Source organism: Equus quagga, chromosome 18, assembly GCF_021613505.1.
Source record: "Equus quagga isolate Etosha38 chromosome 18, UCLA_HA_Equagga_1.0, whole genome shotgun sequence".
Lineage (NCBI taxonomy): Eukaryota > Metazoa > Chordata > Mammalia > Perissodactyla > Equidae > Equus > Equus quagga.
In genome coordinates, this window is record NC_060284.1 from 2,825,925 (window position 1) to 2,851,932 (window position 26,008).

Here is a 26,008-nt window from a genome sequence, read left to right on the forward strand (position 1 = left end):
GAGCTCCCGTCCTGCTGTTGTCCAGCCTTGGTAACGTGCATTGTGCTGTGCAGGTTTGTCTGAGCTCCCGTCCTGCTGTTGTCCAGCCTTGGTAAAGTGCAATGTGCTGTACAGGTTAGTTGCCTTTCTAGACAAACTTATAAACTCCTTTCTCTCTGCAACTTTTCTAGAATTAGAAAGAATTAGAATAGAAAGACCTCTATTAACTCTCTCCCCAGCTAAATTTTGTAAAGGTGTCTCCTGCCAGCCCTGGCACTGCCCCCAGAAATACTGTAAGCACCTTGAAAAATTTTTCCATCTTCGAGTTTCCCAAATGCCACAAATTATGTTCACTAACAGTGTACCAGGCAAAGTGCATTATTTTTTAATTTCATTTAAACATTTTTTTAACTGAGGGACGGGGGCTGCTACACCCATGATTATAACACAAATTTAAGGAATTTCCAGCTGCTAAAATCTGAAGTTTTTTTAGTATGAAAACCAGAAAATTATGCTTATCTTAATACTTCAATATATGGATAATTCCAAATGATAATGCTTTATCATATTTTGTTATAATAACTTCTTAAACCTGAAGTTTCTTTAAATACTAACTTTTAAAAAATTCATGGCAGGGGCCGGCCTGGTTGTGTAGTGGTTAAGTTTGCACACTTGCTTCAGTGGCCTGGGGTTCACAGGTTCAGATCCTGGGCACAGACCTACACACTGTTCATCAAGCCATGCTGAGGCAGCATCTCACATACAAAATAGAGGAAGATTGGCATGGATGTTAGCTCAGAGCCAATCTCCCTCACCAAAAAAAATAAAAATCATGGCAGATATTTAAGTGTGAAAAAGAGCAGAATTTTGAATATAGCTGGTAGTTTGGAGAGAAAGTAAGGAGACCTAGGTGTCAGCTGTGGCTCTGCAATCAACGAGAATTGTGACTTAAGCATATCACTTTACTTCTCAGACATTCATCAATCAAAAGAGAAGTCTGGGCTGGATTACTTTTCAGATTTTTTTTTTTTAAGATTCTATTTTTTCCTTTTTCTCCCCAAAGCCCCCCAGTACATAGTTGTGTATTTTTGGTTGTGGGTCCTTCTAGTTGTGGCATGTGGGACGCTGCCTCGGTATGGCTCGATGTGCGGTGCCATGTCCGCATCCAGGGTCTGAACTGGTGAAACCCTGGGCAGCCGAAGCGGAGTGTGCGAACCTAACCAACCGCTCAGCCACAGGGCTGGCCCCGCTTTTTAGATTTCTTCTACCTACTACCTAATAGTCTGTAATTCTAAACTAGTATCCCTTACCATTCCAGATGGGTAAATCTAAAAAATATATTCATGAAATATATTAGGCGAAATTCTATACGATAATGCTATAGTCAAAATTGATTGAGAGGAACGTATTCTAGATGTTTTATACTAGGTGTCAGAATCTTAGTTCAAACTGTCTGAAAGGGTAACTGATCTATACACCATCTATCTTTCCTTTCTCCTCTGTAGCAGTTGTCTTCCAAGGTCGTGTTGATTATATTAAATAAGGCCAGTTGGCTTTGGGGGGATGTCAGCCTGTGTTGTTAGTCCATAATAGATTCCCATCCGGGAGATTTACAGGGAGGCTAATTGACAGTCTGTCCATACTCTTGCTCATCGTTAATAGCGGAACTTGAACTTCTGGCTCAAGCCCAAGTTTAAAGCTCATTGTTATAAGAATCTTGAGTTTAGTACCCGGAGTATATTTTCTTTTGGAAACATGATCTAATGGTAAAAGCATTCATCCGAAAGTCTTAGACTCTAGACCTAATATTTCTACAAACTCCTTGTAGAACTCTGCACCCGTAGAGCCTCTGGGTACCTCAATTTCTCTGTTTTTTAAAATGACTAATTTATATCTACCCCATATTGTCTCATAGGGATTCTGTTAAAATATATATAGTGACTTGTTTCTGTCATGGGCAATATATTTATGAAGATGAATTCCAGTAATTTAAGGTCACATTTTAATTCCTCAGAATTAGAAGTACCCGTATCTTTTATACCCCAAAGGGGTGACAGTGCGTGTGCTTAATGACTGACTGTAAGTTTGAGTAATAGTTCACAATAATGGTAATTTCTTAAAATTCAGTTTAAGGAGAAAGCGCCAAAGAAAAGATGAATATAAAAATGGAAAACTTACATAAGTTGAAAAATAACCAAAACTGGAATAAAAGGAAATGCATCAAAGCTTACAAAGGGTGGTTAATATCTAAAATAGTCAAAAGAGTTTACTAAAATAAGTAAGAAAAATACCAAGTCTGCAACAGAGCTATGAGAGTAGGGGATGAATAGGCAGGTCACACAAAGGAGACAGAAGTAGTAAACACGTGGGGGAATGTTCAACCTTGCTAGTAATCAGAGAAATTTAAATTAACAGAAAATCCATTACAATACCATATAGAAAAATATATAGAATAGTATACTGAATATTTTCTGTACCCACATCTTGCTCCAGAAATTACCCCCCACCACCACCCAGGTTTTTAATTATAACACTATTAAGTTGTGTAATGGTAAAATTGTTATACACCAATGGGAGTGCTGTAAAATTAGCATCACTGTTTTACAAAGCAATGTGTGAACACATGTCGTTAGCCTTAAAAATATGTGTACTTTTTGCCTAGAAGTTCTTCTGAAGGATATTATGCATCAGAAGAAAAACATTTAGACAAAATAGTATTCGTTTTGGCATCATCTATACTGATGAGAAATTGGAAATGACCTAAATGTCCAACATTTTAGAAATATTTAAGTAAGTAATCGTATACCAACTCAGTGAATAATTATAGAACCAGTTAAATTGAAAATTTGAGTATTGCTTAGCAAAATCTTTTTCTTATTGTGGTAAAACTTATATAACACAAAATTTACCATTTTAACTATTTTTAAGTGTACAGTTTTGTGGCATTAAATACATTCACATTGCTGTGCGGCTATCACCACCATCCATCTCCAGAACTTTTTCATCATCCCCAGCTGAAACTGTACCCATTAAACAACGGCTCCCCATGCTTCCCTCCCCTCAGCTCCTGGCAGCCATCCTTCTACTGTCTGTCTCTGGATTTAACTACTCTAGGGACTGTGTATAGTGGAATCATACAATATTTGTCCTTCGGTATCTGGCTTATTTCACTTAGCCTAATGTCCTTAAGGTTCATCCATACACAGCATGTGTCAGAATTTCCTTCCTCTGTAATGCTGAGTAATATCCCATTCTGTATATATACCACATTTTGTTTATCCCTTCATCCGTCAGTGGACGTGTGGATTCTTTCCACCGATGAAGATGGGTGTACAAATACCTATATGAGTCTCGGCTTTCAGTCGTTTTGGGTGTATACTCAGAAGTGGAATTACTAGGTCATACGGTAATTCTATGTTTAATTTTTGGGGGAACTTCCAAACTGTTTTCCACAGTCGCTTTACTGTTTTACATTCCTACCAGCAATGCACAAGGGTTCTAATTTCTCCATATCCTTGTCAGCACTTACTATTTTCTGTTTTTCTGATTATAGCCATCCTAGTGGATATGAAGAGGTATCTCATGGTTCTAATTTGCATTTCCCTAATGATGTCATGCTGAGCGTCTTTTCCTGTGCCTGTTGGTTATCTGTGTGTCTTCTTTGGAGAAATGTCTATTCAAGTCCTATGATCATTTTTTAATTGGGTTTTTTTGTTTTTTTGCTGTTGAGTTTTAGAAATTTTTAACATTCTGGATATTAATCTATTTTCAGATATGTGATTTGCAAATATTTTCTCCCATTCTGTGGGTTGCCTTTTCATTGTTAATAGTGCTTTTTGATACACAAAGGTTTTTAATTTTGATGTAGTCCATTTTTTCTGTATATTCTTTTGTTGCCTGTACTTTTGATGTCATATATAAGAAATCATTGCCATAGCCAATGTCGTGAAGCTTTTCCCCTATGTTTTCTTCTCAGAGTTTTATAGTTTTAGAACTTAGATTTAGGTCTTCCATCCACTTTGTGTTAATTTTTATGTATGGTGAAGGTAAGCATCCAAATTAATTATTTTGCATATGGATATCCATTTTTCTTGGCTCTATTTATTGAAAAGACTTTCCCCCATTGAATGGTTTTGTTACCCTTGTTGAAAATTATTTAACCATATGTGTAAGAGTTTATTGCTGGGCTATCTAATGTGTTCCTTTGGTCTCTGCCTTTATGCCAGTACTGCACTGTTCTCATCACAGCAGCTTTGTAGTCAGTGTTGAAATCAGGAAGTGTGGTCCCCCGACTTTGTTCTTCTTTTTCAATAGCAAAATGTTTTGGATGTAACATTAAATGGATATAACATTTAATAAATATAACATTTATGACATGAAATAGTGTTAATTAGAATGTAAGAAATAGATTTTTATATAAGGCCAGTATTAGGAAGGATTACATAAAAACCAAACTAGGGTGTGGAACTATGGGGATTGTTTTCCTATTTTTAAATTTCTAATTTTAAATGTATTTTAATGTGGTGAAAATGATATAAAATATGAAGATAATTATGATTTATATAATAGAAAAATGATGTGTAAGTACATGTTAGGATAATTTAGCCTGTAAAATGAGCGAGAAATCAATCTCAGTGTGAATTATGTTTGTCCTTGCCTTTTCAGTGCCGTAGTATATCCTTCTATAATAGATTAATAATATTTTTATATTACTATATTATTGTTGTTATACAGCTAATGCACACCTTTTCAGTGATTATCTTAATATTATTAAAGCCTTGACCTTATTATCTAAATATACTTACAGATAATTTTTAAAAATCATCCGTTAAAGTCACTTCAAAACCTCATTAATATTCTATTTTTAGAAGTCATTAGAACAGAAATATGTCTTACGTTATAGGTAGGCAAGCCAACTAATGGTAGAGTGAAAAGGTTTTTGCACACATCTATGGTAATGGCACAATTTCTCATACCTTCAATAAAAAATCCTTTCCTTTCTGCATAAGGTGCCATCTTCAAGTTTTACTTAATTTTAGTTATGAGATCCCATACAGACATAGGAGTTTGGACTAGGAGAAGCCATTTGGCTAGACTAAGAGATGGTGGAACAATCTTACAGAAAGGTCTTCTTCAAAACTGATGTTTATCAGCATTTTGCTATAGCTGTGAGACTTGTCCAGTGTTCACTTAGTTACCTAGACTTGAGACACTCAATTGGTTGTCACTTAATCTTTTAAATATGAAGTCCTATCGCTTTTCCTTTCAACACGTCAGTTTTAGAGGTCCTTACCTCCTCGTTCTCGCTGTGCTCCAAGAGCTAATCGCACCTGATTATTGCAGCAGCTCGTTTATTGTTTCAATGCTTCTCCCTCTGTCAGGAACTTTATTTTTCTTATTTCTTCTCTTCTTTTCCTCACTTTTCATTATCTAAATGCTGCTGATCCTTCAAGCTACAGTTCATGGATTGCCTTCTCAGTTTATATCGATGCCCCACGTCAGTCAGACAATAAGCACTTACTGAGCACCTGCCACGTGCCAGGCACTATTTTAGGAACTGGAATTATAATATTATTTTGCATATATAATTCTTCTTTTGTCCTAACCATAGCCTACTGTCAATTATAATCGAATCGTGTCATGCCTGTTTTTACCTCTTGATGACGTTGCAAATTCCTGGAGGGCAGTGGCGCTACTTGACATTTCCTTTATGTACTCCTCAAGTTTCTTCTCGTTGCTATACATGCTGGGAAGATTTAATAAATACTGTTTGAAGAAAATTGTTTTCTTCATTTCAGGAGTGGCAGTGTGTACAATCAAAAGGTTGCTTTTTCTTGGAAGAAGATGGTGAAATCGTGAGTCATCAATACAGGATGCAGATAGCTCAGAGATGCATGGTTTATCTAACAATTAAGCCCTTAAACCTGAGTCAAGCTGAAGGCAAGTTCAAATTTTCTGTATATTTTTAAAAATATCACTTTATGCCCTCTTTGAAAATACTTATGTAAGTATTTGGTAGTCCTAGTTAGTGAAGAAAATAATCTGCCTAAGAAACATATGGTTACATTTAAAGAAAGAAAGAGTTAATTTATACATTGACTGTGTTATTGCATTATGCAAGGCAAGTAAATTGCTGTTTGTATGTGTTTAAAACATGTTTTATTTTAATTCATTTAAAAACAAGAACAAAATGTTACATGATTTCCTCATGACTTAGAATTAATTTCTTACTTGCTAATTTATGGTTAGCTTTTTCCATTTATCAATTTTTAAAATTAATATGTTTAAGAGAAGTTCTATAGGAGCATAATTTGGGACAATATGAACTGCAAGTAGTTTTGAATACCTTCAAAGTTCTATCCTTGCTAATAATCTTTGCATTCATGGTAATATTCTTTTTTTGTACACATATCCTAGATAAAAGTTAATAATTTCCTAGTGTCTAAAATGGTTATTATGCAATTTTTAATTAGTAAGAGTGTCTATAAGTGTGCTTTCCGTAGATATCCTTTTAATGGTGATTGTTCTAAATATCATCTTTTTCTTTTATTGTGTTTACATATAAACATTTTCTTACTAGAGGATTCTTCCCCACTCTCATTCTTTTTCCCTCCTTAAAGTGAAATTCTGAAAGTTATCCCTGTATTATCTTGTAGGATACTTAAAACATTTGGTAGTTAACTCTTTTAAATGACAATTTTTCAGATTAAGTTTTCAAAATAGGCCTGGAAATTCAATGTAGTTGTTAATTCTCCATATTCTTACAAAGATGATTCCTTTATTCATTGATTTATCAAATATTTATTGAGGGTCTTCTATATCAAGTATCATTCAGGTGCTTAAGATACATCAGAGGACAAAAAAGGCAAAAATGCCTGCCCTTATGAACTTAACAAACCAAACGATAAATAGACAATAAATAATAAACATAATAAACAGTAAATGACGTTTTATGTTAGAAGGTGATAAGTGCTGTGGGAAAAACAGAAGGAAAGGGCGTTGTGAATGCTGAGGGAATATGAGTTGCCCTTGAAATGGAGTGTTAATGTGTGCTTCATTAGGAAGTTGACATTTGAGCAAAGACTTTGAAAAATATGTATTAATTATCAACTGCTACATACCACACTACCCCAAAACTCAATGGCTTAAAACAAACATTTGTTTACTCATGAGTAGATCTGCTGGACAGTTCTTTTGATCTGAGCCAGGCTTGGCTTTTCTGTAGGGCTCGCTCATGCGTGCATCTGTGGTCAGCTGCGGGTTCGCTGGTGGCTGGCTTTCCTGCTCTTGGCGGGGCGCTCTCCTCTGTATAGGGTCTCAGCCAAGACAGCCTGACTTTGCCTCATGTAATCTCTATCCTCTAGTAAGTTAGCCTGGACTCACTTTCATGGTCAACGGGGACCTGAGAGAGAATGCAGAACACCATAGGAACTCCGGAGCTCAGAATGGCCACGTTACTTCTCTTACGTTCTCCTGTTCACAGCAAGTCACATGGCAAGGCCAAATTTATAAGGTAGAGAAATAGACTTGATCTCTTGGTGGAAGAACTGCAAAGTTGCATTGCAAAGCACTGTGGATACAGAGAGGGATAGCCACGTTTGCTGTCTTTCCTAGAAAGCAGGGAGTAAGCTTTGTGGGTGTGGAGTGGTGGAAGGGGTAGGTGAAGAGTGGAGGAGGGGCAGAGCACTCACGTCGAGGGGACGCTCCCTTCAGGGCCCTGAGGTGGGTGTGCCTGGTGTTCGAGGAGCAGCAAAGTGGCTAGCGTGGCTGGAATGAAGTCCGTGAGAAGAGATAGTAGATGGAGATGCAGGGGCGGGCAAGGACAAAATCAGGTGGTTTTATTTTTGCCATAATGAGGACTTGGGCTTTCACTCACAGAAATGAGACCTTAGGAGGTTTTTCCCATCGCTGCCATCAAAACTTTTTTCTTTATCTTTGATTTTCAACAGGTTGAATATGTGTTTAGGTGTTTTTTCTGGTTTATGCTGTTGTTGATTGTATTTTGGGGGGTTTTTTGTACCTGTCCTGCTTGGGACTCTGAGCTTCTTGGATTTATGGCTTGTTGTCTTTCATTATTTTTAGAAAAATTTCCACCTTTATTTCTTCAAATATTTCTTCTGCCCTTTCTCTTCTTCTTCCACTTGTTTGGTACCTGACATCTCGTCCTCCTGTGCTCCACCACAGATAAGCCAGTGCTTGCATCAAATCTCTCCTTGGAAGGGAGGGTCTGTCTTTCCCTGGATTTCAGGCTACTTGGTTGGCCTGTGACCTCAGCTCTGATGGGTTCAAGAAAAGTTATGATTTTGTGATTCATGCAATTTTTGTTATTGTTAGGCTGGGAGAAACACTCTTCCAGCTCTACTCCATGAGAAGATTTTGAGTAGAGACAGGACATAATCTGACTTATATTTTGACAAGAGCAGCCAGGTTGCTGTATTGAAAATGGACTGAAGGGTCCTCAGGAGAAAGCAAGGAGTCCAGCTAGGATGCTGTTGCAGAATTCTGGGAGAGGACTGAGGATGCTTCGAACCGGGAGGTAGAGGGGATAAGAAATAGAGATTCTGGGTATATTTTGTGGTTGAACCACAGGATTTACTGAGGATTGGTTATGATATGTGAAAGAGGAAAAAAGTTAAAGATGATTCCAAGATTTCTGGCCTAAGCAACTGGAAGAAATGAATTACTGTTAACTGAGATAGGGAAGAGGATATAGATGGAAAGTTTTTTTAAGGGCTGTGGAAGGTCAGTTTTAGATATAGAAATCCAAGTGGAACTGTCAAATAGGCAGTTGATGATATGAGTCTAATGTTCAGAGGAAAGGCCCTAGCTGGAGGTAGAAATTTTGGAGTTGTCAGCACATAGACGGGTCTGGCATCTCTTCCTCCTCTGCTCCTCCACAGGTAAGTCAGTGCTGACATCCCATCTCTCCTTAAAATGGTTTGTTTTTCCTTGAATTTCAGGTTTCTTGGTTGCCCTGAAACTTAAACTCTCTGATGAGTTTAAGAAAAGTTAAGATTTTTAGAAGGTATATATACAGAGAATGTTTCTAACAAGATTATTGTATATAGGTATGTGCCTTAAGGCAAATACTATGGTGTTTACGTACAAAAATGGGATGTGTGTTTCTAAAAAAAAAAAATCCAAAGGGGAAAGTAACCGCTAACGTCTTTTTTAGATAGGAAAGAGTAAGTAGTAATTGCCTATTTTGAGATGTTTGGGTTTTTTTGTTTATAGGAAAACCATCCCCTTGGCTATCAGTTGATACTGCCTTGTATATTCTTAAGGAAAATGAAAGTCAAGCAAATCTACAGCTCATGTGTTTTACTGAACTACAAAATAGAGAAGTATACATATTTATTTTCTAATGTTTAATTTAAAAATATAGTATGAACTCATTTGGGGAAAATAATAGTTTTTCTAAATTTATTATTTTTTTAACTTGTGTATCTTCCCTTCCAATTAAGGTATATACAGTACTTAACACTATGCATATTACACGTGTTTTACTAATTGTGGAGGACTTGTTCTTGTTTGCTGAGATTTAAGAATTGAAGATTGATTGGCAGTCTTAGTTTCACAACTTATAAATTGTGTGACATTATACTTCACTTTTCTCTAAATGCTCTGATGTCTCACGTGTGAACTTTTTTTGTTATACTCAATAAAAATGATTGATGCCAGTGGATTTTTCTTTCCCTAAATACAAGCAATTCATGACTTTGGAAAAGTTGCTTTAGATGTTTGCGTTTCTTATACTACTACTGCAAAAAAGAGAAACTTCATGATTACTACCCTCAGGCTTGACTCGTATTATGGGATTCAAAAATAGATTGATCTGAAGAAATGCTTTTAAATGATTTTATGTGTTGCCCATGGGGTTGTTCTGATCTTTTCTAATTATGTATGTACTCAGAGGCCAAATATGTGAGGCAGATACATAAATGTGGCCGTTTATTTTATGAGGACTACAAAATACATCTGCTACACAACAACAGGAATAATACTATTCAAGGGCTTACTGCAATATCATATTTAATCTTTATATAGGTCCAAAGACAGACAAACATTTCCCTGATGGAATGTTATATAAAAGTCTTTATTGTAGGCTTCCTAACAGACAAGAATAGTTATAGGCCAGAAACATAAAATGACAGAAGTTAATGTTTTGACGAAACTCTTCTTCAGAACTGACTACAGAGTTAAGTTCAAGATAAAACACTGTCTAAAACAGTAGCTTTTCCCATTTTGTTTTGGATAAAATTACTTTCTTATGAGATTGCGTGTGTAAAATTGTTGGTACATAGCAAGCCTGTAATAAAGTTTGAATGAGTTTCTATTTACCTCTTTACTATTATAGGCTTCTGCTTATCTGTAGTATGTCATCTTTACAAAGGATTTTTAGTTTTAGTTGAAGTTTCACAGTTGTTTTCTTTGAGGAGAGTTTTGTGCCCGTACGTTCCGTCTGCCGTCCGCAGTGGTGATTGCGGGCTCTGTGTGGGGGTGAGGGAGGTTCACGGGCTCCCATGTATTAGGGAGCAGCAAGGACAGCTTCTCCCTCCTGCGTGTCAGTCTGCCTCGGCCAGTCTAAAAGATTATGGTTTCCAAAGGATGCATTTGGTCAATCTTTAGTCTTTAAAATGACCCTCAGTTTTATTGGATTGCTTCTTGTATCAAAATAGGACGTGGTCACTTTAGGACGATTATGGTTCCTCTGACTTGTGAGGGCAGAAAAAGAGCTGAACCCAAAATTCAGATGAGCAACTTTATTTTGTATGAGTCCCCAGGATAACCTAAAATATACTCGGGTTTTGAAAGGAGTTTCTTAACACAGTGCCAGAGAGAATTCTCTCGGGCCATTCTGTGCTGAAGGGCAAGTAGCGTTTGCCTAGCTGTTACACACGACTAGAAAATGCTTAGATTTAGTACCTTTGGCAGAGACAACCGCTAGGTTTTACAGGAGGCCATTGGGCTCCAGCAAGCACCTAGAAGGTCTGTGGAAAGAGACCATTTTGCTTTCTTTTATAGAACAGGAGAATAAAATATTTTCCTATACAAATGTCCTGGCACTCATTATAAATATCCTGTGATGGAGAAGAATTTTATGTGAGGTAGGTATATCTAGGATTCTGCCGTCTTGTTTGTAGTCCATATTCCATAAAGAATAGTGAAATTCCAGTTCTTTTGCCCACGTAATTGGATTCTTACAAATATGGCTAATTAATACAAGTAGTGAACTCTTTTAAAATATATTTAATTTTTATTTTATATCATTGAAATATGATTTAAAAATCATATATTTATATTTGAGTCAAATTAGGGAACTGCAACCTGGAAAAATTATTCTAATAGTTTTCTGTTTGCTTCCTGTTGCAGATACTTGCATTATAAGCATTTTTGAAGATTAATGGGGAAGAATTCGAAGTTATATAACTTCTTACCTGTTATAGTTTTAGGTATTTGTTTTTAAAATATATAAAGAACTACATTTAATGGTTTTGTACTAGGGTTTCCATTAACAAAAAGATTTTGAAGCCTGTAAAAGATTGATAGAATCATAATAGGATTGGTGAATATTGATAAAAAAATTGCTTGTAGTGCTTCCCTTTCAGAAGAAAGATTAAAAGTCATTAAGACTCATAGTGATGGTTGTTTTTTTAAAATTCTTTTGAGCAAAGGTGTTTGGGTGGACTGGTGAACTGGCACCTGGAATGTACTGGTTGATCCCTTCCACAACTGGCTGTAGGCTGAGGAAAGAAGGACGAGCAGTAGCAGAAGAAGCCCAGCTTGTGTACAGAGATGAGGCAGGGGAGCTGCTTCTTACGCAGGAGTTTAGGTAGGTTTGTTTATTAAGGTTCGACTGCAGCATCTAGACTGGATTGATGTCACTAACCTGTTCTCCATCCTTTCCTTCGGCCAGCCGCTGCCCCACGCCCAGACTGTAGTTCAGTAACTCAGCTCATTCACTAGGCGTCTGAAGGTGACCTTCCGTTCACAGCTCTGGGATTGCTGTTCATTTCCGAGTTCCACACATCTGACAAGTCAACTTTAGCTACACGTCTACCGATTTCTCCCCACTAGGCACTGCCTTAGAAATAGATCCTGCTGGTTGCACTATAGACTTAGTTACCCGTCAGATATGAAATCTAGACAGTTAGGCAGTTCTCCCATGCCCTAGATACACACAGTAGGACCTGGTCAGAGGAAAAGGAAGGCAGATCAGAGAAGGGAGAAGAGGAGGAGGGAACTGCTACTCACTGAGTTCCCACCGGTCTCGATACACTGCGGCTGCTTTAGAGACCTGTTTATCTCGTGTAATTCTGGACAGAGTCAAAAATATATGTGGATGCACTAACTTTATAGTTCACAAAAGTTGTTTAATGCCTTGATATTTCTGCCTTTTGAAAGTTATCCTCACAGAAACCTCCTTCAGTCTAGTTGTGTTAGAGACAAGAAATAATTTGCTGTTTTTATAATTTTAGGTCAACTTTATCAGATATATTTGAGGTAATTGATTTAGATGGAAATGGTCTTCTTAGCCTTGAAGAATATAATTTTTTTGAATTGAGAACCAGTGGTGAGAAATGTGATGAAGATGCTTGGGCTGTGTGCAGAGGTAAGTACTTTTCTTTTTCTTAATGGATATATAAAAATATATATAGCATCCTTTTATCTTTAAGACATAAAATGTCAAACTTCTCTGTGGAATATTATTGTAGCAGTTAGGACACTTTAAAAGTAGTGACGTTGTTTGTAGACCATAAGAACTTAAACATTTATTTTTTTTAAATTGGTGTACTACTCAAGTTAAAAGAAAATATAAATTACTTCATTCTGGTTTCACCTATTAAAGGATGATTTGATTGCTTCCAATTTTTGGCAGTTATGAACGTAGCTGCTGTAAACATTTGTGCAGATTTTTGTGTGTATGTTGTTTTCAACTCCATTCAATTCAGCTTGCTGGATGGTACAGTAAAACTGTGTTTAACTTTAAAAGAACTGCCAAATTGTCTTCCAAAGTGGCCGCACCATTTTGCATTCTCACCAGCAAAGAATGAGAATTCCTGTTGCTCCGTATCCTTGTCAGCATTTGGTGTTGTCAGTTTTTTGGATTTTAGCCATTCTAATAGGTGTGTAGAGGTGATTTGTTATTTTATTTTGCAATTCCTTAATGACATATGATGGTAAGCATCTTTTCATATGCTTATTTACCATCTGTATATCTTCTTTGGTGAGGTTTCTGTTCAGATCTCTTGCCCATTTTTTGATTCAGATTTTTTTTTCTTACTGTTGAGTTTTAAGAGTTCTTTGTGTATGCTGAATACAAGTCCTTATCAGATGTGTGTTTTGCAAGTATTTTCTCCCACTCTGTGGCTTGTCTCCCACTCTGTGGCTTGTCTTTTCATTCTCTTTCACAGAGCAGAAGTTAATTTTAATGAAGTCTCACTAATTTTTCCTTTCATAGATGATGCTTTTGGTGTCAGGTATCTAAAAACTCATAGCCAAACAGAAGGTCACCCAGATATTCTTCTGTTTTCTTCTAGAAGTTTTAGAGATTTGTGCTTTGGGTCTATTTTAGTTCATTTTTGTGAAGGATGTAAGGTTTAGGTCCTTGTCCTTGTCTAGATTTATTGTTTTGCGTGTGGATGTCCAGTTGTCCCAGCACCTTTTGTTGAGAAGACTGTCCTTTCTCCATTGGGTTCACTGTTCTTTTGTCAAATATCAGTTGAATATATTTGTATGAGTCTGTTTCTGAGCTCTCTATGTTATTCCACTGAGGTGTCTAACATTTTGCCAGTACCACACTGTCTTGATTACTGTAGCTTTCAAGTAAGTCTTGAAGTCAAGTACTAATAAACTTTGTTTTTGAGGCACATTAGCCCTGAGCTAACATCTGCTGCCAGTCCTCCTCTTTTTGCTGAGGAAGAGTGGACCTGAGCTAGTATCTGTGCCCATCTTCCTCTACTTTATATGTGGGACGCCCACCACAGCATGGCTTGACAAGTGGTGTGTAGATCCATGCTCGGGTTCCTAACTGGTGAACCCTGGGCTGCCAAAGTGGAGTGCGCAGACTTAACCACTGTGCCACTGGGCCGGGCCCAGTAAACTTTTAAAAAATTAATGGAGGATTGTGAATTTTAAGTTTTAAAAGTAGGTTAGTTATTGATAATCTCTATATTATGGTATCTAGATACATTTTTCTTGAAAGTAGTAATTTCTTTGTGTTATATATCAAATATTAATATTTTCATCTTGCTTTACTACATAGTAGCTCCAGCCTCCATTTTAGTGGCTACCATTTCTCTCTATGATCTAATTGAATCTACATTTCCTTCTTTTTCCTTGCAAAAGTTGAGTCACTTTCGAAATTCTAAACATATTTTAAACTATTAAAGTCAACCAGTTTTAAACAGTTATGTCTCTGCTGCTTTTCTCATAGTAATACGTACAAAAGAGATATCTCAAATAAGAGTACCCATTTCCCTTGGATATATTACAGATGAAGTTGGAAAATAAAGTCTTTCTTGTTGTAGGGCATTTAACAGAATATAATCCATAATGAGTAGCTGTTTATTATCTATTTTATAGACGAATTCAGGTATTATACATGTCTAGATACTTCTAGGTGAATTTAGTTTTGCTTACAGATAATGTTAAAATAGACATACTTAGATTAGTCTGGGACATTCATGGACTCCAAAGGGTTCCCCATTATCTAACAGTTTGTTAAGGACCCAGGGAAAGTTCAGATAAAACTAGAGCAACTAGGCTTATTACAGTCTCCTTAAATCTGGCACCATCCACATTTCTTTTTGAGACACCAGTAGTTTTGGGGGTATTACATCAAATTCATCCATGTCCTGCTGGGTTTAAGTAGCAAATATATATGAAGCATTTGAATTTTTGAAATATATATCAGTGTATACTCTAGATAAGCAGGCAGGTTAGAATTTACCCAGAAAGACTACAATTTCCTCTAACTTTGGCATATATTTGCATTATTTATAACTCGGGATTTTGTTGAGAAACTAAATCCTGCTCTGTGCTGGTGCTCACTGAGTTGTGGGGACTTAGAGCAGTTCCTCTCCGGTGTGTTGAGCCCTTCTTATTCTGCCTTTGCGCTGCTCGCAAAGTAAAGTAAACATCTATGAGTAATAATATATAATGGACATTTTATTAAACATATGGATTTTAAAATTATGTAAGAAAGAAACTTTTGGTTGTTTTAACAGAGAATTTTGATACAAAGAAGAATGAACTAACAAGACGGGGCTTTATGGATCTGAATCTGATGGAAGCCAACGATCGGGAGGGAGATCCTCGTGACCTTTGGGTAACTCTGCACGCCATGGGCTACAATAAAGCTCTGGAATTAACAGAGGTAAAGCAATCTTAAAATTTTGCAGTGGATTTAATGTACATAATTTTATACCCCACGAACATCTTCCTGACGCATGACTTTTGAATTGAGCACTCAAATCCTCAAACTTCAGCATATGGATGAATTGTGGGTGCAACAGCGTGTTTCTGCTAGTTGATGCAAGTTCCTGTTTTTAACTGAAATTTAGTTACTGCCAACGTTTAAGTAATTCAGGAACAAAGGAGTTTGAGCATGTGATATGCAGAAAAACAATTGGTAATTTAAAAAACGATGTTTCTTAATTGGTGATGGCATTTGAGTTGCTAAATGTCTCGTTTCTATAGGGAACTCTTTCTCCTAACAGAATAAAGACTCTCTTGGAATAAGGGGAATCTGTCTGTATGAGCACTGGAATTTTGACCTTTTTAAAAAGGTCCTCCTTTGGTTAATTTGTGCAAGCACTTGGGACAATGGTTGGTTCATATAAAGCACTGTATGTATTAGCTATCATTATTATTATTTATTAACATGAGAGGCATAGAAATTGAGCAAGGCTTGCAATAAACCAGAGGAATAATAAAAATTAGCCTTATTTCTCAAATTCTATATTTTTGTATCAGGTTTAAAATTAAGAATTTAAGAGTTTCAGGCCACATTTCATTAACCTAAATTCATTGAATCCTATATTTTCACCATGGTGCAAAATCATCGTTGGATCTATGAATAATATTATGTCTGCTACACATACTTTCACTTAATAGAGAAATTGGTTAAGAACAATTTAAGACATTTTATAACATTTGCTGATGTCATTGACCTTTGAAACAAGAGGCAAGAAGTGTTTCTGAGACAAACTTTTTAAATTTAAATTTTATTTATTCATTTATTGAATAGGTAATATATTCACATCATTGGAAATTCAAGTGGTAGAAAAATGTATCCAGTGAAAATGTGAAAGGCTGATGAGACCACCACTCAACAACTGAGATAAAAAGACAAAGCTAAGCCGAATGCTTACTGTAAGGGAGAGCCGTGCTGGTCAGGGACCACCTCCACACAGAGCAGAGTGCTCATCTTACTTACGTAGGCTTTTGGGGAAGCGTGCTGACTTGGGGGACACTGTTGATTGGTTGGCACTCAGCGGTATGTTTATTGACGTGAGCCTGTCCCTGATTGCCTGACTTTCAAAAGTGAGTTGCTGACACTGGTTGGCTTACAAAAGTGTGTTTATTGAAGTAAGTTGTTGCAGAGTAATTGATCAGGTTTATAAAAAGGGACTGGCGGGCACTCCAGAATCATGACCCTAGCTTTTCCAGGCTTGGCCAAGAAAAGCCCCAAATACCCCCTAAGTCTCCTTTGTGCAGCTCAGGTAGTTGTAGATGGTTTTACTTGTAGTGTTAATCCAGGTGCAATACGCAGTATTAGCATCGGTGCAGACCCTTCCCTGGTTGATCCAAAGAAAGTGAAGGCTTTATATTATCTATAATTTCTGGGTGAAAGAACTGAAACTGGCTTGTTGTGCCCCCAGGGTTCAGGCTATGTTAATTACAATGTCAACCAACATGAGGGACCAGTGTTTTTGATGACCACCTCCAGTGGTGTAACTGCTATGAATGGGATCACTATCTTCAGGAGTCTTTTTCTAGAAGGGGTTTTATTCTTTTAGAGTGCGTTTAAGGAAATGTAACCCATTGAGAGTGTGAAGGAGTCATACCTTTGAAATGGCCTCACTAACAGCTGTATGGATAATTTACCTAGCTTCTGGGTGGGCTTTAAATCGTCTGATTTCCACAGAGGAGCTACACAAGAGATATGGTCATCCTTAGTGGAACTGTAGGTGTAATGTTTCGTGGTATTGTGACAAATAGTAAGTGTTGCATTTTGTATTTCTCATAGTTCAAACACATTTTCCTTAAAGTCTAGCCTTAGGCAAGTCATTATTACTAACAAGGAGAACATGACAGGCCACGTCAGACATAGACATCCTTCCATCGGTAAAGAGGAACACTGAATAAACAAGCGTGTGCAAAGAAGAGTGTCACCTGTAGAAGAGTCTTGCTCCAGTGCTTCTGAGAAGAGGCTGCTTACTTCACACCATTATGTGCTTGTTCAAAGGTTTTTGGGCTAGCAGTTAATTCTGTGGACTGTCTGCTTCTGGAGGTTCTCTGAAAAACCTCACTTTAGGTTGTTTAAAGGATGTACCTTTGCAATTCTGTTAAGGCCCTTTTCATTTACCCGAGGTTTGGGAATGGTAAAGAGTGAGGAGCAAAGCCTTATGCGATCCAAATTCATGAATAATTGTTCTAGTTAAATATGTGCCTTGTCGTGGGATCAGTAATTTGAAATGTCCTAGGCAGTCATGATGACTGTGGCCTTTAAACAGGGAAGTATTTTGACCCATTCTGTAAATAAATGTACTGTTATTAGTAGTACATACTCGTAAACCATAGCGGGAGAGGCAACTGTGTAAATTCAATTTGGAAATGCTCAGAGAGTCTTTCAGAGCATCATCTCAGCTTGTGTCCCACAGTTTTTCCAGGTGAATTTAGTTGCAGGTGAAGCGTGCGTGGACTGACCACATCCTTCACTGTCCTGGGAAGGTTTTCCCTCGGTGTTTAGTACTGTAGCCAGTTTGTCCCGACTGGAATGAGTTGTTTCATGCAGGATTTTAGCTAATGTTCAGGCAGCCGTCTGGGTTTCCCAGCTTTCACCCTCACGGCTCTTACAAGCTGATCATACCCATTGTTTCTTTGGAAAATTTGGTAGGCCAAGTTTTATGTATCTACAGTGAAATCCTTGCAACTTCTCTATTGATTTGTTTTCCTCTGTTGTTGTTTATATAAGGACTTTAGTCAGAGTAGTCTGTCTAGTATAATGATCTGTGAAAAGTGTTTCTATAGTATTTCTAGAGTGTTTCTACAGTACTTTTAAAGTATTTCTATAGTATCTATAGTACACTATAGTAGCTTCTATAGGACTTCTTTTACTTTGAGTCTCTTTGATAGCAGTTACTTTAGGTATCAAATAATGTATTTGTTGTTCATTTTTAAAGGGTACTTGAGAAAGTGGAAAAAAAAAACCCTGGTTTTTTCTATAACATTTTTAAAAAGTCAGTTATTCTAACAGCATACTAGCTATTAGTTTATATAGCTCACTCTCTTCTTTTAGTAATTTGACATGCCTTAGAGAGAGCCACAGTTTAGTCATTTGAGCTGAGCTGTTTCCTGGTAAGAAAATATATTTTATGAAAGAGACTAGTCTACTTATTTTATGTCAAGCCTGGTATTGTCCTTTTATTTTTTAATATAAAACCCATCAACAAACAATATTAAGTCAGGATTTGCTGTTGGAGGATCCAGAAATTTTGTTCTGGGCATGGATATGTCTTGATTTACAGAGTTACAATGAGAAGATTCTCCTCGTTCAGTAAGGGTTATAGAGTTTTTGGATTAAAGTATTACACCAGCAGATGGTAACAAGAAGGAGAAAGTAACAATTCATAATTAATCAACTGGTACAAGAATGTTGAGTGGTTCCCATTAGTAATCGGGGTTTATACATGTGGTAACATTTGATTTAAAGGATTCATATGAGATGTGGAGATATTTTGACTGGAGCTTGCCGTGCTCCGAGGCAAGGAGGTGAGAGACAGTGGCTCTTTGGTGTGTGCTGTGTTACAAAGTTAGCATGTCTAGAGCATGACCCAACATTTCCGTGTTTGTGAAAAAAGAAAGGTTTATGATAATCTAGGAAGAATCAATCTGTAATCTTCAGACCTGTGTTCTGATTGATTTGAATATGTCTGTAAGTTTGGCCTGTAAGGATTCTGGAACCATAGCCATATCTTTGGTAATTCTTGAATCATATATAACCTGAGTAATCTAATGCTGATTTGAGCTAAAATTTGGTCCCACCTATTAAATTAGTAGGTATTGTGTCACAAAGAGTAACCGAAGTATCAGTTACAGGTGAGGATTTGGGGAGGGGCTTAGGATTGTTTGAAATCCAATTATTTGAATGGTTTTAGTAAACCCAGACAAATAAAGTTCATTTCGTTTTAAGCATTCTGTAACCTACACTACATTCTTGGTTTGTCTTCTGATATTTTTTCCCTGCACAATCAGGCACCACCAGTCATTTTTACTTTATTTTTTCTCATTAAACCTGCCAATTCAGGTTTTAGAATTGTAGATTATCCATTCTCTGGATCAACCTATAAAGCAGATTCTCTTTCAAAGAACAGGCGTAACTTCTTCACTGTTCTTGCCCCAAGGGCATTGCCCCTGTGTCACCATAACTTAATACTTTGCTCTTTTATTGAAGGTCGATAAGCAAAACATTTGTCTAGTTTTTCATTTTTTTTTTCTTCTCTTCTTTTTTAAAAAGAATTTCATGGTATAAATTCCTTTTAGAATTCAGAAGTGAGAAAAATTTACTTCATTTTTTTAGATTTTAGGAGCTATGTAACACACTTTATTTCACTTTTGCCTTGGCTAACAGGTAGCTGAGGGCCACGTTTTGTGCTAAATTTAAGTAGCATGCCCTAATCCAGACTTTATTATTACAGTCTTCCCCATCCTCTGTATTATATACTGTTAATATTTGTTAAATTAACAGTTTACAATGAATAGTTTTCTTGCTTGTGTGCTTCCTGTATTAACTTATTAGGATAAAGAGAATAATTAAATAAAATTTCAAGCCCATGAACAGAAAAAATTGTATAGTTATAGGGCAGCTTTTTTAGAGTAGATAAGATTTTATTTATTTAACTCTTTTTTGAGGAAGATTGGCCCTGAGCTAACATCTGCTGCCAATCCTTCTCTTTTTGCTGAGGAAGATTGGCCCTGAGCTAACATCTGCTGCCAATCTTCCTCTTTTTGCTGAGGAAGACTGGCCCTGAGCTAACATCTGTGCCCATCTTTCTCTACTTTATATGTGGGATGCCTGCCACAGCATGCTTGACTAGCTGTGTGTAGTTCCATGCCTGGGATCCGAACCGGCACACCCCAGGCCGCTGAAGCAGAATGTGCAAACATAAGGCCTGCGCCACTGGGCCGGCCCCAAGATTTTATTTTTAAAATTTTAGAGAACATGTCTTTAACAAGGACCTTTAGGATCTTTACTTTCAGAGAATCTTTAAATAGTAACTCGGTTAAATAAAACCGATCACCAGGACTTTCAAAATGGCAAAACAATACCAGACTCTATTCAATACTGAAAAAATAAATCAAGACTTTAAAATTTCACAATCATAATTATTATAATCTTTTTTTTTTAGAATTCTATATTGTAAAATATTTTGGCACATATCACCTATTAGCTATTTCCAACAATCCTTAAGAGAATATATTCTCTCTATTCCCACTTTCTCAGTGAAGAAGCTAAGCCTCATAGGAGTTAAGTGGCTTCCCCCAGATCGTGTAACCAGTAAGTGGCAAAATCCAGTTACAAACCCAGGTCTTCTGCTTTTAGTCCAATGATTTTTTATTCTATTCTCTCTCTTAAAAAGATGACTTTATTATTGCCAAAGGTTGGGAGTCATTAAAATATTTTAAAACTTTTTTTTAAAATAAAAATGTCTGTTCATATTCTACTAACTTCAGACTTTTATCTTTTGCCCCCGAATAGAAAGATGATCGTCAATGTGTGTGAATTCATTCGTTTATTTAACAAATACGTATTGAATGCCTTCTGTGGGGTAAGCGTGTAATAAAGAGGCAGGGAGGACACAATGATGAATAAAATAGTCAAAATTCCTGCCTTCCATGAAGGAGAATGATTAATTAAATGGAAAATAAATAAAATCATTTCAAAAGAGTTTTGAAAGAAACAAGCCAGAGGCCAAAGTAGAGAAGAAGTTGGGGGGAGGGGGGGGATGGGGTGTGAAGGAGCTGGGACCCGGGCAGCTCTCTCTGCAGAGGGTGACACTTGAGCTTTGACCTGACGGCAGAGGATGAGGAACACATGTGAAAAGATGTGAAAGAATCTTCCACGAAGAGAGAACCCTCCAATCGAAGGCCATGCCGTAGGAAAGAGCTTCCTTTGTTCCAGCATCTGGAGGCTCAGAGTAGCTGGAGCGTGGCGAGCGGGAGGCTGGGCTGGCCGGAGAGGCAGCGGCTGCTGTGTGCAGCATCTTGTGGGCTATGGTAAAGACTAAAAGGCAGACATCAGAAAAATCCATTTCCAAATGCACAAAGTCTTTTTAGATCCTAGATTTTGAAGGTGATTTTATACTAACTTTGAACTGTGAATTTATTTTTTTGCATTTAGTTCTTTTTGGTGCTCTATATCCATGCATTGTTTCAATTGTAAACATAATAATTTGTTTAGAGCCCTTTGACGAATTCTTTCTGTAGCCTTAAAGTTAGAAAAGGAAGTTAAATAACTACTATGACATAAGTTATCTCTAAACCAAGTGGAGAGGTGGTGCTATTGCTTACAGAGTGTATGGCTGATTTGCTAGAGGTTTTAGTTTTCTTTCCTTTTCTGTGAACATAACTAAAAATATGCTTCCAAAAAAATCAGAATTTCATGGTTTTATTACTCAATTCATAGTACTGAAGTTTCTCTCTGAACGTTTGTCAGAAATACGAGCTAGAAAGTACAGTGCTTCTTACATCATACGATGAACATTTTAACAATAAATAATTTTCAATTCTATCAAAGGTTAAAACAAGGTCTGCTTTTTCTCTCACATCAGGCATGCCCATTTGTCATCGATGTCTATGCAGACAAATGCAAGCCAAGAATTAAAGCTGTTCACATGGAGGCGTGCAGTGGGCAACTTGAGAAGGCCATTTGTAAGTCCGTCCTCAGCAAAGGTGATGCCAAAGTAATGGACGGCTATGAAGACATAATTGTACATACCTATACGTGTGACACCTGGATAACGTCCGTTATTGAGAACAAGGTACCAGTTATGAGGTGGTGCGCCTCGTGCCCGCGGTGGTTACTAGCATGTTCCATCTTCTTTCTTACTCTATTCTTGCACAGCAATTAAATATCCCATTACATTAGTAATATTTATAATAGGCAAGTATTCTTTCTCCTCAGGTTTCTAACTCAAACTGAGCATGATCATTTTTCTGTTTTTTAAAGGCTTGAGATCATTGTTTTTCTCTTAGGATATTTTTCTCCAATAAAAATTATTTAGAGAGCTATGAAGATAGAGCATAATCTGGGTACAAAGTGTTTTATTTAGTTTATTACTAGAAGTCTTCACGCATACATAGCTGTTTTAAATAATAGACAGCACGTTTTAAAGAAATATAAACAACATAAAGAAAAAAATGTAACCCAACTTTTTACACAAACTTTGCAATATCAGAAATCCTGTAGACTATCATCAGTTTATCTAATTAAATATATTCCACTGTCCAGGACCTTTTTTTATCAAGCCAATTATGTCTAGCTTTGGCCATCTTCCCTGCTACCATTGATATTGCAGATCAAGAGAATACATGCATAAATTTGTAAAGTCAGAGATACCCAGTTTTCTAGAAATTATAAATTTTCATAAAATCTTACTCAGGATGCCTGGGTTTTTAGAACTATTGGCTTATTTCTTTTAGTTCCTGGGTGAGACTTACATTATTTTTTGCCTTCCCTAAATTTCTTAAAGTTCTTAAGATTTGGCTGAATATTGAGTCAATGTTAGTGTGTATTATGTAACTAACTCTCCTAGTCACAACGGGGGCTGACAGAAAGTGTAACATGGTCTCTGCTTTCAAGGAGTTAAAGGCTAGTTGGAAAGACAAAATTTTAATACTGTTGAAAGAAATCAGAGAATAATTAAATGTTAAATTATATGGTTCTGCTTGTATGTGTAAAAGGAGTTTTGCTGCATTCATGTCTTTTGTAGTTGATGTTAGTTTGGACTGTAGAAGTTGGGGAAGGATTTGCGATGAGGGGCAAGGGGACTGTGGTATGGGGTTTGAAGAGTAACTAGGATGTAGCTATGCAGAGAGACGGCCCTTCGAAGCAGGGGAGCAGTGTGAGGAGAAGGATGAGAAAGGGCCAACATGAAGTACCGGGAAAGAGTGAGAATATCTGCTCTGAGAAACACAGACCTTTATTTGGAGGAGTATCAGGAAGGTAAATAACACAGGCAGAATGGGTCCAGGTTGTGTATGTTATCTTGAGAATGAAATAGACGAGTTTGGATTTGATGAATTAGGCTGGTAGATTGCAATCTTCAAGTGGATGGTAAAGCTTTGGAGGGTGACTCCCAAGATCCAGCAAGCTTCCCTTTCTGCCCTCTGTGTTATTAGGATTAAAAGGGTGGAAGGGAGTCACTACCTTACCCTGATCCCTCAGCTCTGCAATTACCTACCATTTCTCAACCCTCCACCTTCTTTTTAAGGAAAATTAAACTTCCCTTCACCAAAATGAGGTAATAATAATATCTGAGAGCTTACAATGTGCCAGGCACTTTATGTATATTAACACGTTCACTTCTCACAACCACCCGACGAGGTAAGTACTGTCCCCATTATACACACAAGGAAACTGAAGCACAGGGCATCAAATAACTTGCAAAAGGTCACACAGCTCAGTAGTGGAAGAGCTGAGACCAAGTCCAGGGAGCCCAGTGCTGCCCTTCTGTGGTGGGCCGCAGGCAGGGCGTGCAGCCCCGTGAGCAGGGGCGCTTTGCTGCTGCGTTTCTCTCTCTGTCAGCTGCCTGCTGCTTTCCCTTGCTTGCTGTCCATCCTGGAGGCTCTCTGTCGTCTGTGGTCTGCCATCTCAGGTATCTCCTCTTCCTGAGGTCTTCCTTGATACCCTAGTCCGAGTTAATATTTCTGTTCCTGTAGAACCCTGTGCATACCTCTGTCGCAAGACTTACAGTGTGTTTTGTAATTCATTTTATTTGTATTTATTAAAGAAAGGACTGGCCACTTACGAAGTCTTTTTCATAGTCAGATAATAAAGCGATTATTCACATCAGCAACGAGCTGAGTAGAAACTGCGTGAACAACAGAGGACTCAACATCTTTGCAGTCGAAGTGGCACCCAAATCTGCGATGGTAACGTGGTCTTCTAATTAGAGCTTTTTGTTTTATCAATTTGAAAAGAAATTTTTTGTGTTAGTGCTATGAATAAATGTGTAGATATGAAATAGAGTATAAAATTATTTTAAATATGATATTTGTATTAGTGTCAGTCATCCTATTTAGGAGATAGGAGACTGGTTCTAACTCAGTCCTCACTGTTTGGTTGAGTGATTATGGGACGTTTGCTTAACCTCTCTGTTCCTGTCTCTTTAAAGGTAAAATTAATATCACCAGCTTAGGTACCTCACAAGGTTAATGTAAAGATAAAAATAAAATGATGTACATGAAAGCACTTTTGAACATCATATAGAGTTACAAAGTAGTATTAATAGCAATAGGAGTTTTGATATTCCAAAATATTTTTATCTACATTATGAAGATTTTTCTAAGGTAACGTGAAAGAGAAAGCGCCTCTGAGTTTTAGACAAGCAGCTAAGTGAGGAGCCAGGAACGGCCGCAGTTCTGGTGTCAGCAGAACTCTGGGTTTCTGATTCAGCCGGAGTTCGAAGGCAGGGGCAGGTCAGCAGACTCGCAAACTGCTCTAGTCAGGGGAAAACGGAAAAGGCTTTCTGTTCTTACCCTTTCTTCCTTCAGATTGTCCGTGAAATCCTACACCTTCTACCACAGGGTAAAGAGAGTTTCCTCCCCGTTGTCTCCGTGAGGATTTTAGGAAGCACTCTAGGCTCGTGAGGGGAGGGTCTTTGCTTGCCTCTCCACTGCCTTGCCCCGCGTTCACACGCACCAGCCGTCAGCTGCTCTGTCGCAGGAGAACTCAGGCCGGATTGTCCTGTTAGACATCAGGTCATAGACGGCAGGCCCCTGATAAGGACAAATTATGGAATTTTATCTGCACAGGGGTATTTTTTACATAGGCCTGGAAATGTTCTGTTGAAAAATTAGCCCAAAGTAATGATATATAAAGGGAAAGTAAAAGCTTTCTATTTCTGTATGCAGGTTTGTCAACATGTGATGCCTCTAAATGGACAACAGGAGTGGATGTCTCACTGTGTGTATTCCCTCATATCTTAAGACTGTTTTTAGGAAATAATCCTATTTGAGGCTAACAAACTAAGAAAAATTATTTCAGGTTTAGTCTGTTATTTGCTGATCAACTAAATGTTAATCAGTTTAATTGATGTACATAAATAATAATCTATTTGTATGGATTTATATTTTGTGCCCATGTTATATACTTCATTATTAAAATATAAATAATACGTTTATTGTTTGGCCTTCTTTTTAATTTAATGGGCAGTCTGGGCACATTTAATTTAGGAATAGTAAATCAAAATAAAATTACAGGTAAGCTTTTAAAAAGTAATACTCAATGAATTCTACAAAATCCTATACACTTTTGGTTTATCTTATTTATCAAACAAAAACTAGAAAATGTAAATGGGCCAGCTATGGCGAGTGTCTTGGGCTCACACCCTTGGCTTCTCACTCTCCTGCCCTGGGAGCCCAGCAGATCCAGGACTCCTGTCCATGATAGTGTAGTCCCAGGCATATGGCTGTGGGAGGACCAGGGGACCTCCTGGGCCCCTTCTGCCTGCTGCTGCTGGTGGTGACATGCAGCCCCTCCAATGCCTGCCTCTTCGGGCAGCCTCTCCCTCCTCCTGCA

At 37.4% G+C, this 26,008-nt stretch overlaps 1 protein-coding gene across 3 annotated transcripts in view; it reads left to right on the plus strand.

Annotated features, from left to right (window-relative positions):
- Positions 1–25,604, plus strand: part of EFCAB7 (EF-hand calcium binding domain 7) — a 35,267-nt gene extending 9,663 nt beyond the window's left edge. For all 3 annotated transcript variants that reach the window (XM_046645673.1, XM_046645674.1, XM_046645675.1), the window contains exons 7-14: positions 5,778–5,919; positions 9,214–9,323; positions 11,655–11,812; positions 12,459–12,592; positions 15,210–15,358; positions 22,038–22,247; positions 24,253–24,360; positions 25,342–25,604. In XM_046645673.1, coding sequence (XP_046501629.1) covers positions 5,778–5,919; positions 9,214–9,323; positions 11,655–11,812; positions 12,459–12,592; positions 15,210–15,358; positions 22,038–22,247; positions 24,253–24,360; positions 25,342–25,416 — 1,086 coding nt within the window. In that variant the 3' untranslated portion in view covers positions 25,417–25,604. The remainder of the gene's footprint in view (positions 1–5,777; positions 5,920–9,213; positions 9,324–11,654; positions 11,813–12,458; positions 12,593–15,209; positions 15,359–22,037; positions 22,248–24,252; positions 24,361–25,341) is intronic.
- Positions 25,605–26,008: the final 404 nt, after the last annotated feature.